General features: G+C 37.9%; 1 protein-coding gene across 3 annotated transcripts in view; it reads right to left on the reverse strand.

Moving 5' to 3' along the window:
• The window catches only part of UBE2D1 (ubiquitin conjugating enzyme E2 D1), a 36,900-nt gene that overhangs the window by 3,112 nt on the left and 18,978 nt on the right, over window positions 1-14,810 (reverse strand). The window contains exons 2-7 of one of the 3 annotated variants that reach the window (XM_034775949.1): window positions 14,185-14,248; window positions 14,058-14,089; window positions 8,632-8,709; window positions 8,189-8,294; window positions 4,305-4,398; window positions 7-2,046 (exon numbers count right to left, since the gene is read on the reverse strand). In XM_034775949.1, coding sequence (XP_034631840.1) covers window positions 1,995-2,046; window positions 4,305-4,398; window positions 8,189-8,294; window positions 8,632-8,709; window positions 14,058-14,089; window positions 14,185-14,248 — 426 coding nt within the window. In that variant the 3' untranslated portion in view covers window positions 7-1,994. Of the gene's footprint in view, window positions 1-6; window positions 2,047-4,304; window positions 4,399-8,188; window positions 8,295-8,631; window positions 8,710-9,206; window positions 10,131-14,057; window positions 14,090-14,184; window positions 14,249-14,810 lie in introns of those variants that run through there. The other 2 variants (XM_034775950.1, XM_034775951.1) reach the window with 2 other exon arrangements.

Consider the following 14,810-nt stretch of genomic DNA (forward strand, 5'->3'; position numbering starts at 1 on the left):
CTGTATGTGTAGAAAGAAGGCATTTCAATGAAGATAGGTATATGATCCACAACATCTATGTAAGTACTCAAATGATGCGTTACTGGCTCTCCACCTTTTGGGATTGATTATAATCTTGTGAAATATAAGAACTGTTTTACATAGTAACTCTTCCCTCAAGAAACAAAATACATAATTCATAGCATATAGATACATATGCTCAGTTTTGGAACTACCTAAAAAAATAAAATCTAACCACAGCAGTCGTCTATGATTGCATTAAAATGTAAGAAATCTACAGTTTGTGCGTATGTAATCAGTCTTTTGCTAATAGTTCCACTGTGCACTAAACAGTGCCAAATCAACAACTCTAGCATACTTACGACTATTAGAAACACATTAGCTAATTAATGCAAGCAAGTAGTAGGTCATTAAAACAATGCACACCATATACTGAAGCACAAGATTGTTTATTACACCATCTGTTTCTCAATGTCAATTCTGTTTTGGCTGTAGAGATTCACTTTACAGTAAGTTAATTTAAACAAGTTTTTAAAGACTTTTCCCAGAAGAAAGGTAAGAATTGCATTAAAGCTAACTACATACCATTAGAATGAACAAGGTCAAATTGTTAATGTCATTATTATAAAGTTATTTCCAAAATATTATTTAGGTATAAAAGGTCTTTTATTGAACTTGGTCAAAACCTTGGAAGTTTTTTTTTTTTTTTTTTTTAATGTCACAACTTCCATAGTCTGCCAACATCATCTGAATTTTGACGCTCAAAAGGGAAGTAATTATGCTTCTCCGAAACTATCATTTGACTGGATTTCTACCCCTGGGCCTTTTCCTTCCTTCATGAGACTGGCCAGAACTCCCAAAACTCCTAGCCAACTCTCTCCTTGCCTTGGTAGCAGCATGTGGTATATTAAACTCCTGACCGTAGGCTCAGCAGCCTCTTGTGCCCCCACCTGTTAGTTCCTTCTTCAAATAAAAGGTTGAAGCAAGAACTTTTGCAAACCTATATAACCTAATTGCCTCCCTTTAAGATGCCAATATATGTAACTTGTGCACTAACTGCAGCAGTCTCCATAATCTGCAAAACACATGCTAATGGAACATAACTCCTTGGACTCTAAGTTAATACGGGTGAAAGTCAGTGTATAGCATAACCAGAGTTTAGTCAGCCATGACTTTCACCTCCCAAATCTGAGGGGAGATAAATTTAATAGAAAGCCAACCAAAGGATATCTTCAAAGAAGCAGAGTTACAGGCAAATTTTCCTTTCTTAAACCGTCCCAGACGGATTGAATTCTTAGTCCTCACTTCAAAGAAGGAGTCTCCATAAACCAAGAGATTCTCCAAGAAACTGTATGGGGAATTTCCACACCACCTTAAGAAACGTGGAGACTTTTCAACCCCCCCTGCCACCCATCAACAACAGGAGGAAGAAATATTGAGTAAATGAACAGGCAAAGGCTGAGCCCTGATTTCTTCATCTTGAGAATGATAGGGTTTGTATTACAAGGCAGATATACAAACAAGTTCAAATATTGAGGCAGGTGCTTGCAAAATGGGTCAGATGCTTTGATTACACCAATCATCCTAACTGGCAAGAAAAAACTATCTTAACAGTCGGCAAAAATGTCCACTCCATGGACAAGAAAGACTGTTTCAGCAGAGGAATATCCTTTAACAAGACCATAACCTCCATCTAACATAAGCAAAGACACCAACACAACTTGACAAATAGAACACAGTTTTCAAATTGAAAACAATCCTCAGTTACCTTCAGGAAACTGTGCCCAGTGAGGAAGAACTACAGACCATCTGTAGATGTACCAAAAAGCTCCTGAATGGATGAGTATTAAAAAGCTAAATCTGATTCTATCTGTAATATGTAGATGACAGTCAATGTCAAACATATACCTGGTAAGTACCTTTCATCTTAGTGCTGGTATTAATGGGTATTTTGTTAAATTATTGCAGCAGGCACACACCAACTTGTTCACATGTTACAAGCAGTTTGTGATCTCTTCCAGATATTCCATACAGACTCTAGAGATCCTGGAACAATGAGTATAACTGATTAAGATACTAAAGAAGAGCACCCCCCTCCCCCACTAGGCTACCAACAATTAGCATGAACACCACGAGTGAAATACTGCCCCACTGAAGTCAATGACAATACTCCCAATGACTTGAATAGGGCTAGGATTTCGGCCAGAATCACAGGTAGCCAATATGCATCCCAAACACATCCATCAACAACCTAATAGTGTCTACCAAATACTCGACTCAGGGAGCAAACAATCTGAATTTATGGAATCTGGAAGGGCTTAAGACAATCACTAAGAGCGAGACATTGAGTTTGCTGCATCTTCATTGATATTATGTTTTGGGTTTTCAGGCCTACTAAGATGCTCTCATGTGGTTCAGATGTCACAGGTACACCGGACCCTCACTAGAACGCGGGCTTTTGGATCCATGCACGGTCCCACGTTAACACGGGAACCGCATTACCATGGATTCCAATGAAGGTAATTAAATTTGGGATCCATGCACGGTCCCACACTATAAGCAAATTTGCGCTATATAGACACGCGTTCTAGCAAGGATCCACTGTACTAGAATACTTTTGCAGAAAACAGTTTAGGGCATATGCTGCAACTGGGTTTCAATGTGTCTGTTTTAGCTAACAGTCAGACCACATCCTGGACTTCTCTTGGACTATCCAGACCAAGAAACATGTCCCACAGGACCTCTAGGAAGAAAGCTCAATCCCCCACCTACTTTGAGCACCCTGATGTGGAAGACTGGTGTACCCCCAAGTTATTCTGTTATCACATCAATTGTTCATTAGACTAGTCAAGCATTCCACCATTTGGAATGACGGTTAAACACTCGGACTGTGGTTATAGGACCAATGGATCAATATTCCCTCTACACATAAGAAAAAAGTTTAAAAACAGGGAGTTAGAAGGAGGAAGCATATACAGATGTTCCTGTCTCATTGAAAATAAGCAGCTTTACTTGCTGAGGAGATTGTCTCAAGTACAAGCTCTTTGAGATACACGCCGCCTCCCCTGTCCTCTTCTCCCTCCTCTCCCCAAGTGCTGTTACCATCACGGCTCTTCAAGCCACTCTCACAGTACTAGTGTCTGATACACCAGGGGAAAGCTCCAGAGATTCCAAGACACTGGCATTCCAAATTTCCTCCAGGGAACCTTTTGGAAATTCCCAAGTCTGATCTGTAATATGCTGAGGGCCTAGAGCCTCTAGCCACCCCTATGTGAAGTGCCCCATAGTGTGCCAAGGCATCAACTTCCTGAGATATCCAGAGACATCAACCTTTAGGGTCTGAAATGCTTAGAGAATTCACTCTACACTGCACTGTTCTGGAGATAAGCTTCCACTATGTGCCAAAGACCTGGAGACTCAGCTGACCACAAAACACTGGTACCAGATGTTTTGGGGCTACAGCCATGCAGTGTACTTGGATCACAGTGCTTCAATGCTGTTACACATCCATGGCAGGGATGTGTAACAGGGTGCTGTCTGAAACCATCAAAATTCAGCTTTGGGAGTTCCAGGTGTGCTTTGAGAACAAGACTAAGACCAAAGAGTAGGAATCCAGTCAATATGGTATCTTTAGAGATTAAGTCCTTTCAATTTAAATCTCTTTTGCACCAGAAGTATGCACTACTGCAGCCATTAGTTGTCTAGGTTGCCATCCTGATACAAGCTCTCCCACCAGTTCTAAATTGAGGTCAAAGTGAAGAAAGGTCCATTTTTGCTGTAGGATGTTGCTGTTTGTTAGATGAATGTGGCTATGGAAAAAACTTCTCAATATTTTCTATATTTTAGACAGAAGTATTTGGGAAATCAAATGTCAAAATTTAATATCCATGTTCAGTATCTTAACCTTTTGGCAGAGGCATAAGTCTAATAAGTCTTTAATGATAGGACCACATACCATCTCAAATAAAATATTATTTGTCCTCATGTAGTTTAAAACTAATGTAAACTTACAAAAGAGAAGTGTCAAGGTTGTATGTACAGATTTTTGCACTAAAATATTAGGAAATATCAAAGTTAATTTGTGTAACTCTACAGTCTACTAAAGTAGTTTAGTCGAAGTTATAAAACTATTACATGGGTTCTTGTTAGATTCTATTGTTTAAAGGCTTAGATATGTATATCTTTGGTATACCTAAGTTTTGTGAGCGTATATGAAGAGAATGTCTTCAAAGAATGGGGGAGGGGGGAACGTTTTATGCGTAACAGATTAAAAACAAGCCTCTAAATATCAAAAAGTTACTTACTTTTCCTTGTCTGACTTGTAGATTTGTGCAATATCTGGTACTAAAGGGTCATCAGGATTAGGATCACAAAGTAAGGAGCATATGGACAATAAAACTAAAAAAAGAAAATAGATTAAGGAAGGGTTTACTTCTTTGTCTTATTTTCTATAATACCTTACTATATACAGTGATAAATTTTGGGAAACAAATGTACTTCATTAGTATTAAATCTTTATACTACAGGTCTGCCCACAAACCTCACTCAGGATTACAGCCCCATTCTGCTCAACGCTGTACAGACATACATGAGGATATGGTCCCTGACCCAGAGACTGTACGCTCCAAGAACCTGATGCACAATAAACACACCATGCAGACCCATGTGCTTGTGAAGAATTCATTACAGGACTCAGGCCTTAGAAGTGAAACAACTGACAATTTTGACTTACACGCGTTAAAGAAAACTACATACTGTCATATGAACATTTTATCAGACTGCAAGCCATTTTGCTTTGAAACTAATACAATTAGTTTCTCATTGAGAGAGATTGACTTTCTGACAGAGGGCTTAGTGCAAGGTCACAGGATCAGCATGTACTAATTACAAATGCATCTATTTTATATTCTGTCACATTATCATGCAACACCAGATTTTAGTGTATTTTTTCCGATTTTGTTGCCAACTTAGATTTATTTTCTCCAGTAAGACTGCATATGAAAATTTTCACCCAATTTGAATACACTAGGTATTAGATTTTGAATTCTAAATACTACAAATTTTGCCACCAACAGATGTCAGTACTAATTTATTGGCATTCTCGGGTAGATTTAATTCTATCACAAATTCTGGCACACAGATTTTGGGAGAGGGCAATATATTTCTATTCAGAACTCTGGAAACACTTTTGCATATACTGTGCCAATATTTAGATAATTCATGGCAAGAAAACGTTATGCTGATGACACCTCTGGCATGTAATAGGTTTAGTTAAATTTGCTTTATAGAGAATCTTGTGTCTAGCAAAATCTATTTAACTTTTTACTCAGGAAAAACACGAGAAAATGACCTGATATACTTCTGACTTTTTGCCATATTTCTTTCTAATCATCTTCAAAGAACGTAACTTTTATCTCCAGTGTTAGAGGTATAGTTGGGGGGGGGGGGGGGGGGGGAATGACAAAAAATAATGCAGACACCATGTAAAGAGGGGATTCGATTATATTTAATAATCTGCAGAACTCCATGAGCAAGGGTACTCCTTCTAACTCACCTACTGTTCCCACAGTAATCGCACAATTTACTGTTTAATCATTTTGTTTTATGGTGTTTTTTTTACCACATAAAAAAGTTTGAATTCAGTTTAATATTAATGGTATTTTGAGCTGTGTCAGTTTCAATCATTTTGTGCTAAAGTTTTTGGCACTTATAAAAATCAACATAAGCCACTAATCTTTGACAACTCAAGTTGCTTGACTGGTCACATTGAGCAGTGACCACTTTAGCAGACATATGGTCCTTTAATCCTGCTCAACAAGAACATATGTGCAAGTAAAAAAATTAACTTCCATCAACCATTCAGGTGAGGCACCAGTTTGAGATATGCAATGTACATGCCCATGAATGAAATTAAGACTTTAAAAGCATTCTACCTAAAGCGTGAACCAGGGGACAGCCCAATCACCACTAGTAATAAAAGAGCATTTAAGAAAAACATGGAGTGTAGCCTTTAAATCTGAGACTACGATAAGATACAAATGGCTGACATCTTCCCCTCCCCCCCTTTTCTTTTCTTTTTTTTTTTTTAAATATGTCCTCTGACATTAATAGGGAAAAAGACAACGGTTGCTCAGTGACAGGACAAGTGGCCAATTTATACAGAAAGCTGCAGAACAAGTATACATAAGATGTTCCTTATGCATCTACCCCTGCAATCAAAGTAAATTTAGACTTTTTTTATGTAGCTATTGAGTCTGTCTTGCACAGAATTGGTGTGTGTGGGCAGCAGCTGCATTATACAAGACGCTATAATAGCTGTACCTGAATGGAGCAATTTAGATCAGATGAAGACTAACAATTTTGTCTTGTTCCAACTGAAAATGTAATGACATTATTCTAAAAGGAGACATTGTTTAGGCCCTTATTAAGTACCTAAGAAAACATTACATTGTTTAACCCTGTAGGTTTTTAAAGAAGTTCCATCATTAATAGTCGGATTGTATTTTATATTACTACAAACAGAGTGTCAAGGAAAGGGGTGGGTAAGTGTTATGAGTAGTATGGATGAGAAATGAAAAGCAGTTCTGGTGCCTACACTTGAAGAAAGATGTACCTTAAGTGGAACTCCTACAACCCAATATGAAGAGCTGTTCCAGGCAAAACTATCTAACCTCAACCTTACTGTTCCAAGAGCCAACATATTCAAAACTTGAGAAAATCTGAATGCTACACTAGACTGCTTAGATAATTGAGCAGTTTTATTTGCTGAAGATTTGAGGGCCAACAGACTGTGTAATCTCACACGTGGATGTGATATAGTCAGAACAGTTTCCCTTCCCCCCATAAAAGCATAATTAAAGGCTAGATTTACCCCACAAGAAGATGGTTCACAGCCAATCCCGAACATCACCCTTAATCCATCTATTTATGCTCACATGTAGCAAGGATCTCCAAAGCAGTGAGCCATCTGATATTTTAGGTCTGCGGCAATACCAATACATGGATAAAGGACAGGATGGGTGAAGGATAGGATTTTCCATTTAAGTTTGAATCTCCTTGCTTTTGTGGGTTTACGATAAATCAGACATTAAGTTTACTCTCTCCTCTATATGTGCATGTAGTGAAAGTTTTTTTTATATATTTGTGTACACACACACACACACACACACACACACACACACGCAACAGAACCCCCGGTGATATACCAGGTACCACCCTTGGAGCACCCCTGGAAGCCCTGTATGCAATCATGGTTATGTCTCTACCTCAGTTTCCCCTAGGTGCTTTCAGTAAGTTCAATGAGGCTTGTATTCAGTGAACAATGCCCCTACAGGGGTCTGCGTTTATTTAATCAACTGCCACACATGGTATACAAACAAGTCTTCTCCTTCTGCCACAAGTCCCCAGGCTTCTCCACTGCTGGGATCTCTGAAGTCTCTCCCTTGCTGACTCAGGGTATCTCAGGCCTTTCTGCCTGGGAAACTTTGCAGTCTCTCTCCTCTGGCACTTTCTCTGTGTTCTGGGTGTGGTTCCTCTCCCCAGGAGCCTCTGCTCTGCGAGGAGATATTACTGGAAATAGTCTCCTACCCAACCCCATACAGGAACAATCTCCTCAAGAGCTTTCTCTCTGTATTCTGGGCTCCTGCATGAGCCCTCATAACCCTTTATAAGGCTGTTCCTTAACTAATTAAATAGCACCCAGCTACTTCTCCAATTAACTATTCACAGACAGATCTGGGTTAGCTTATCCTCCTTAGCTGAGCCAGTCACAGGGAGGCAGGGTGCCTGATCACTCAGAGCCGGCACCCATGACACCTCTTTAATGTTAAAATACTAAATACAATGCCTATATCTAACTTGTTTTTCCATTCCCAGCAACCCACACTTAAGTGGCACAAATTGAATAATAGTTGCTAGTCATACATATGACTCACTGTCTAATGTGACATCTGAAGTGTAAAAAAGGTTGCATGATCTGAAAAAGTCAGGAATCTTGTGGAATTTCCCATTTAAATACTGTGTAGGATAAAAGTTCTTACTCCCACCCTTTGCCACTGCTGTTTTTCAGCTTTTGTCAGTGTAGGAATGCACAGTAAGGCTGACCTAAAAAATGCTATATCATTATCAAAATGTTCACCATCATTACTATTACAGATGCATAAAATCATTAGCACATCTATGGAGTTACCTTTTGATACAGTCAAAGCTGGTGACCACTGTGACCTCAGGATATCAAGGCAAATACTCCCATTACTGTTTATGTTTGGATGGTATATTTTTGTTGTGAAAGCAATCTGTGATCAACAAACAAAGAGGTTAGCTACAAGTTCTGCTTACTGCAACTGGCACCATAGGTGTTGCCCCTTTAATACACAGTTATTTATTTTTAGAGCTGCCACCCACAGAAGTAGCACAATGTGGGCTTTTATCACCACTAATAGCCTATTGTACAAATATCTGACCCTATAACCCAGTTTTAACATTTGGTCAGCTATATTAATCAATATGAATAGGTATTTTACTAACTTTTCTGCTTTGAACTAAAAAAATTGAGTTTTAAACAGTCAAGACACAGAAACAAAGCCCTAACCTAGGACTTTCATAACACTTTTAGGACAATTAAGTATTTACCTTTGGTGGTTTGAAAGGATAGTCTGTTGGAAAATGTACTGTGAGAAAAAACACTCCCCCTTGATATGCACTATCAGGCTGTAAAAGACAAAAAACAGGATTTATGCTACTGGGGTTTTTTAAGGGTCCTTTCTGAATTTAAAGAGCCTTCTCAAAACTATGGCAACTTTGGACCAAAACCTATTCACCAGCACACAGCCCAAGTATGCGGGCTGTGCACTGGAAAGGCATTTGGCTGACAATGAGGGATGGAATCCTCCCCCAAGGCTTTGGAGCAACAGCAGAGCCATCCCTGACCACTACTGCAGAAACCCACACCCTACTGAACATCACTTTTTGGGAAAGACGAGAGAAGGAAGAATGTTTGGCTGGTCAATCTACTTACTTGCTGATCCACCAGCTCCAAGCTAGCTCCCCCTACATGTTTGGGCAGCAAAGTGCTCCTGGAACTCAGCTCCATGGCAGCACAGAACCTCTGAGCAGACCCTCCTTATCAAGCCCTCTGTGCAACAGAACCACAATTGCTCTGCTACAATCAGGGCCTTCCTTTAGCTTTAAGCCACAAATATACTTACCTTAAGAAGTGATTTCTCTTTGCAGGTGCAAAGAGTAGGGTTTTCCAGCATTACTCAGCTGATCATGATGACATCAGGAAGTTTTTAAAACACACAACATCTTTGTGACCTGTACAAATCTGTGAACATGCATTTTGTTAGAGAACATGTGCACAGGTTTAAGTCCAGGTTGCACACAGTTAAAAGAGAAATATCTTTCTGTTGCAGTCATCTGTTGAGGAAACCCTTCATTTTCATAATTATGAAGGAAAAAAACCCCAAGATTAGGTGGTTGAGGGCCTCAAAGCTAGAGCATCCCTGTGACTTCTGAGTAAGTAAAGAAAAAATAACAGTTTCAAATTTCTTTGGTATCTTTAATGTAATTGCTAGGAATCTGATGCCTGCAACAAAACAGTGCAAGTACACTGGCTTCTCAGGTTCCCTGTGTAGATCTAAGGTGGCCTGTTGCTCTTCATTTTGGAGAGGGAAAAGCTTTAAAAAAATCACCATAAATACCATTTTTACTTAGTAAGGACTGCCATAGGGAAAGCCATGTGAATACTTCATATAAAGATATTTCTAAATGAAGAAATTGTCGCAGTAAGAGACAAGTTTAAAACAGTACTGCTAAGAAGTCAGTATTATGTAATACCAAACCAAAAGTGGTTGTCACAATACTTCTAGCTAGGAATACAATGATAGTTTGTATGCATACTAAATGGACCTGTCAATGATCTTAAAAGCTTTTAAGATCAAACAAATTTAACACTGAAGAAGAGGAAAAACAAACTTGCACTGTTTGGCATGTACCACATAGAAAAATTCAGAATGAAGATAATATTTTCCCTAGTCCATTAACATTGGGTAACTAGGCTTGAAAGGATTACATTTTTATTGGTAAATGTCAATTTCACCAAAACAGACAAACCAACAAAAAATATTTCCATCAATACTAATCAAAACGTACATATAGGCAAAGTGAGAAAAATGCTGCTTGAGAACTTATGAGAGTTTAATTTAAGATATTCACTTTGTATATTTTGACATGTGACATTGACAATTTGTGTTTTAATGGTTAGAAAGCTTTACTTTTACCAGGTAAGTGAAAGTTTAAATTAATAAAAATAAAAAGGTTCTTAAAATAATAAGTCAAAATCATAAAAAAAGAATTCTGCCAAATCTACAATTTACAATCTAATAGTTAGGTTATGAACGCTAATGTTTTGTGTAGGGCTGTCAAGTGATTAAAAAAATTAATCGCTATTAATTGCACTGCTAAACAATAGAATACCATTTACTTAAATATTTTTGGATGTTTTCTACATTTTCAAATATATTGATTTCAATTACAACACAGAATACAAAGTGTACAGTGGTCACTTTATACTTATTTTTTATTACAAATATTTGCACGGTAAAAAAAATAGTATATTTCAATTCACCTAATACAAGTACTCTAGTGCAATCTCTTTATCATGAAAGTTGAACTTACAAATGTAGAATTATGTAAAAAAATAACTGCAATCAAAAATAAAACAACGTAAAACTTTAGAGCCTATGAAGTCCACCCAGTCCTACTTCAGCCAATCGCTCAGACAAACAAGTTTGGTTACATTGCAGGAGATAATGCTGCCTGCTTTTTGTTTACAATGTCACCTGATAGTGAAAACAGGCGTATGCATGGCACTGTTGTAACTAGCGTCACAAGATATTTACATGCCAGATGTGCTAAAGATTCACATGTCCCTTCATGCTTCAATCACCATTCCAGAGGAGGGGTCCCCATGCTGATGACGGGTTCTGCTCGACAACAATCCAAAGCAGAGCAGACCGACTCATGTTCATTTTCATCATCTGAATCAAATGCCACCAGTAGAAGGTTGATTTTATTTTTTGGTGGTTTGAGTGCTGTAGTTTCCGCATCTGAGTGTTGCTCTTTTAAGACTTCTGGAAGCATGCTACACACCTTTTCCCTCTCAGATTTTGTAAGGCACTTCAGATTCTTAAACCTTGGGTTGAGTGCTGTAGCTATTTTTAGAAATCTCACATTGGTACCTTCTTTGCATTTTGTCAAATCTGCAGTGAAAGTGTTCCTAAAACAAACATGTGCTGGGTCATCATCCGAGACTGATATAACATGAAATATATGGCAGAATGCGGGTAAAACAGAGCAGGAGACACACAGTTCTCCCCCAGGGAGTTCAGTCACAAATTTACTTAAACTATTTTTTTAATGAGCATCATCAGCATGGAAGCATGTCCTCCAGAATAGTGATTGAAGCATGAAGAAGCATACGAATGTTTAGCATAGGTGGCACATAAATACCTTGCAATGCCTGTTTTGTAGCCGGCGTTGCAAGGTATTTATGTGCCATCTATGCTAAACATTCGTATGCTTCTTCATGCTTCAATCACTACAAAACAGGTGCGAACACCTGTTCTCACTTTCAGGTGACATTGTAAATAAGAAGCAGGCAGCAGTATCTCCCGTAAATGTAAACAATTTTGTTTGTCTTAGCAATTGGTTGAACAAGAAATAGGACTGAGTGGACCTGTAGGCTCTAAAGTTTTACATTGTTTTGTTTTTGAGTGCAGTTATGTAACTGAAAAATAAAATCTACATTTGCAAGTTACAATTTCACGATAGAGATTGCACTAAAGTACTTGTATGAGGTGAACTGAAAAATACTATTTCTTTTGTTTATCATTTTTACAGTGCAAATATTTGTAATCAAAGATAAAGTGAGCACTGTACACTTTGTATTCTGTTCTGTAATATAAATCAATATATTTGAAAATGTAGAAAAACATCCAAAATATTTAATAAATTTCAATGGGTATTCTATTGTTTAACAGTGTGATTAATCGCAATTAATTTTTTTAATTGCAGTTAATTTTGAGTTAATTGCATGAGTTACTGCAATTAATCGACAACCCTAGTTTTTTGTTGCTGTTTTAACTGTACCTGTAAAAGTTTACTACTGGTTGAAAGTTAGTATCTAGAGAGATACTTTACCCATCCAGACTTGTCATTTGAAACATAACCAATGTGAAATATTTACCCTGGGTGGACCCAAAAGTAGCATACAAGTCATCCTACGTCCAGACATGGGACATTAATTCTGAAGGTGAATTTTAGTCCTGTGTTTTCTACAGTCCAGCAGGAAATGGGAGCATTTAGAATATGTCATTTTTCACGTGTCTCTCAGTATCAAGAGCATTATGCTGATATCATGGCCTTCCTTAATGCCCGATATGAATGGAAGATGGACGGAAAAGGGATCTGTTCCCATTCTCCACTAGAGAAGTACATCTTCATTCTTGTGCAAGTTCAATACATGGAGAGAAAAGAATGTTTCTGCTACAGGATATTAAAGGTGAACTGCAAAGGGCGGGGGACTGGATTAAGATGTGTGTGTTATTCAGGTTGTCAAGGTAATTCTATTGGGACAAATTCTATCTTTCTTTTAAAAAATTTCCTCCACTTCCTCCATTTTTTGTGTTGAACAAGTCTCACAGCATTGTTAATGGGGTTTCATCTGAACTCTATGTCCCTTCACAGTTTTGCCATTCACCTTTCAGTAGCGCAAAGGGGGTAGAAGAAAGGAAGCAGTCATTAAACCAGAAGGGTAACTTCAGCTCGTGTGAATATGAATCCACTATTAATAAAGCAGGCCCAAGTCAGTCAGTCACAGAGCTTCTGGGTCAATGGATAAAACCACCAAGTGACACAGTTAGACAACAGGTTCTAACATTCCATTGGTAGATTAAGACCTAATCCTTTTCCTGAGAGGCAGGAGTTGTATTGAAATATGCTGAAACAAGTTGTCCTAGAGTAGTCAACTCCCTTTTTCTCCTTTTCACCATGTAATGCTGCTGCTGCTCACCTTCTTGTCATCAGATTTGGCTAGGGCCTCAGTTTCCCCGGTAGGTTCGATGGCTTAGCCCTCCAACGGAACCAAAAATCCTCTTTCTGTGGTAACAAAAAGTCCAAAAGGAAAGACATCTGGGCTATGATCCCCTTATCAGGGTCTGGGTAAACTTCTCTTCCCTCAGAGGTTCACTCTATGTATTTCTCCCAAACAGTCCTTTGCTCAGATCCTCTTCAGGCTTCCTTTTCAGGCTTCTTTCTATTCTTTAGCACTTTTCGTTTGACAAAGTTAGCACTTTTGCCCTTCCCTAATCACCTACTGTGGAGAGAGCCTTACAGCAAATCCTAACATCTCCCAGACGTTCTTCAGACTGAAGAAAGCAGATCTTTTATATCCTGCAGCCTATGGTTTCCATGATTGCAGTACTACAAGTCCAAAAATTGCTCTGTTTTTGGTATAATCACATCACAGGAATGGGAGGAACTTTAACCATTTAAAGGCCCAAGCACACCCTGTGCCATCACAATTCTATTTAGAACTACTAAATGAATTACTATAATAGTTTTCCATTTGGACTGATGAAGCTAACATATAACAGTATTTAATTGATCATCCATGAAAAAACAAACAGGCTTTTCGTTTAGAAAACTGAACAGTAAACCAAAGGTTCAATGTAGACTGATGTTTACCTTTAAATTGTTTTTAGTTTCATGAGCAAAAGGAGGGATTTTTTTTAAGTTTTACTGAAAGTGAAAGTCAAGTGTAGCAAAGTAGGTGGAATATGTAGAATACTCTAAGTACTAAACTACTAGAATAGCAAAAAGTTTTCCCAAAATATTTAACCTGAATATCTGATAGTTCAATCCAAAACTATGTTGCTTATAGGTGCTCAAATGCTTGTGTGAACATGAATCCTTTCCACAGTCAGAGAAGTCAAAACCTTAGGCCTACTTTCTAAGGGGTTTGGGGATTATTTCAATTATACGAATTACATACTTACAGGTCCCATAATAGTTGCTTGCCAATGGAACACTGAAAGACAAAGCACATTAAGTTTTTAGACAATTTTTCCCCTCCCTCAGACAAAAATATACTAAGACCTCTGCAGTAAATTATTAATTGCTTACAGTCATCTCCAACAGGCCCTGCAGAACAGTGGGCAGGTGGGTCACGTTGTAGATCACTTAGTTCCTATGAGAAACATTAAAATATTGTAAATGATTAAAAATATATTTACAAGGAAAAATGAGGTAACCAAGAATCAAGCCAAATTCAGTTCTAATCATAGTTACATTAAAATAAGACATCTATGACATTTAAAAACAAAAAACAATAGAAATGTCAGTGCCAGTGAAAATTGAAAATTTTCCCAAATAGATAAACATTCCCTGCAGTGTTTGCAATGCAAGAACTGCAGTACTGTGCTACTGACATGTAAAATAGATCTGCAAATTATAAATAAATCGATTACACTTGACATTTCACTGTAGAAGACAAAAAAAATTAAGATTGTTATTTTAAGTTCAATTATTTAAAGTATTCAGGAAAAATTGTAAATGCTTAACTGAGTGTTCCTTTAACTTTGCAATGTTTTGCATGATCTAATCTTGGCCCCATCCGTGTACATCAATTGATCTAAACTAGTTTGTAAAATGTCTGATTTTCCCAAAAGGTGCTCCACAAATGTACTATTATTAAGAATGCTCATAAATGAACCTGAAAGCTAGCAGAATTTAGCCTCCCATTGATGTTT

The sequence above is a fragment of the Trachemys scripta genome, chromosome 7 (genome assembly GCF_013100865.1).
Source record: "Trachemys scripta elegans isolate TJP31775 chromosome 7, CAS_Tse_1.0, whole genome shotgun sequence".
NCBI classification, from domain to species: Eukaryota; Metazoa; Chordata; order Testudines; family Emydidae; genus Trachemys; species Trachemys scripta.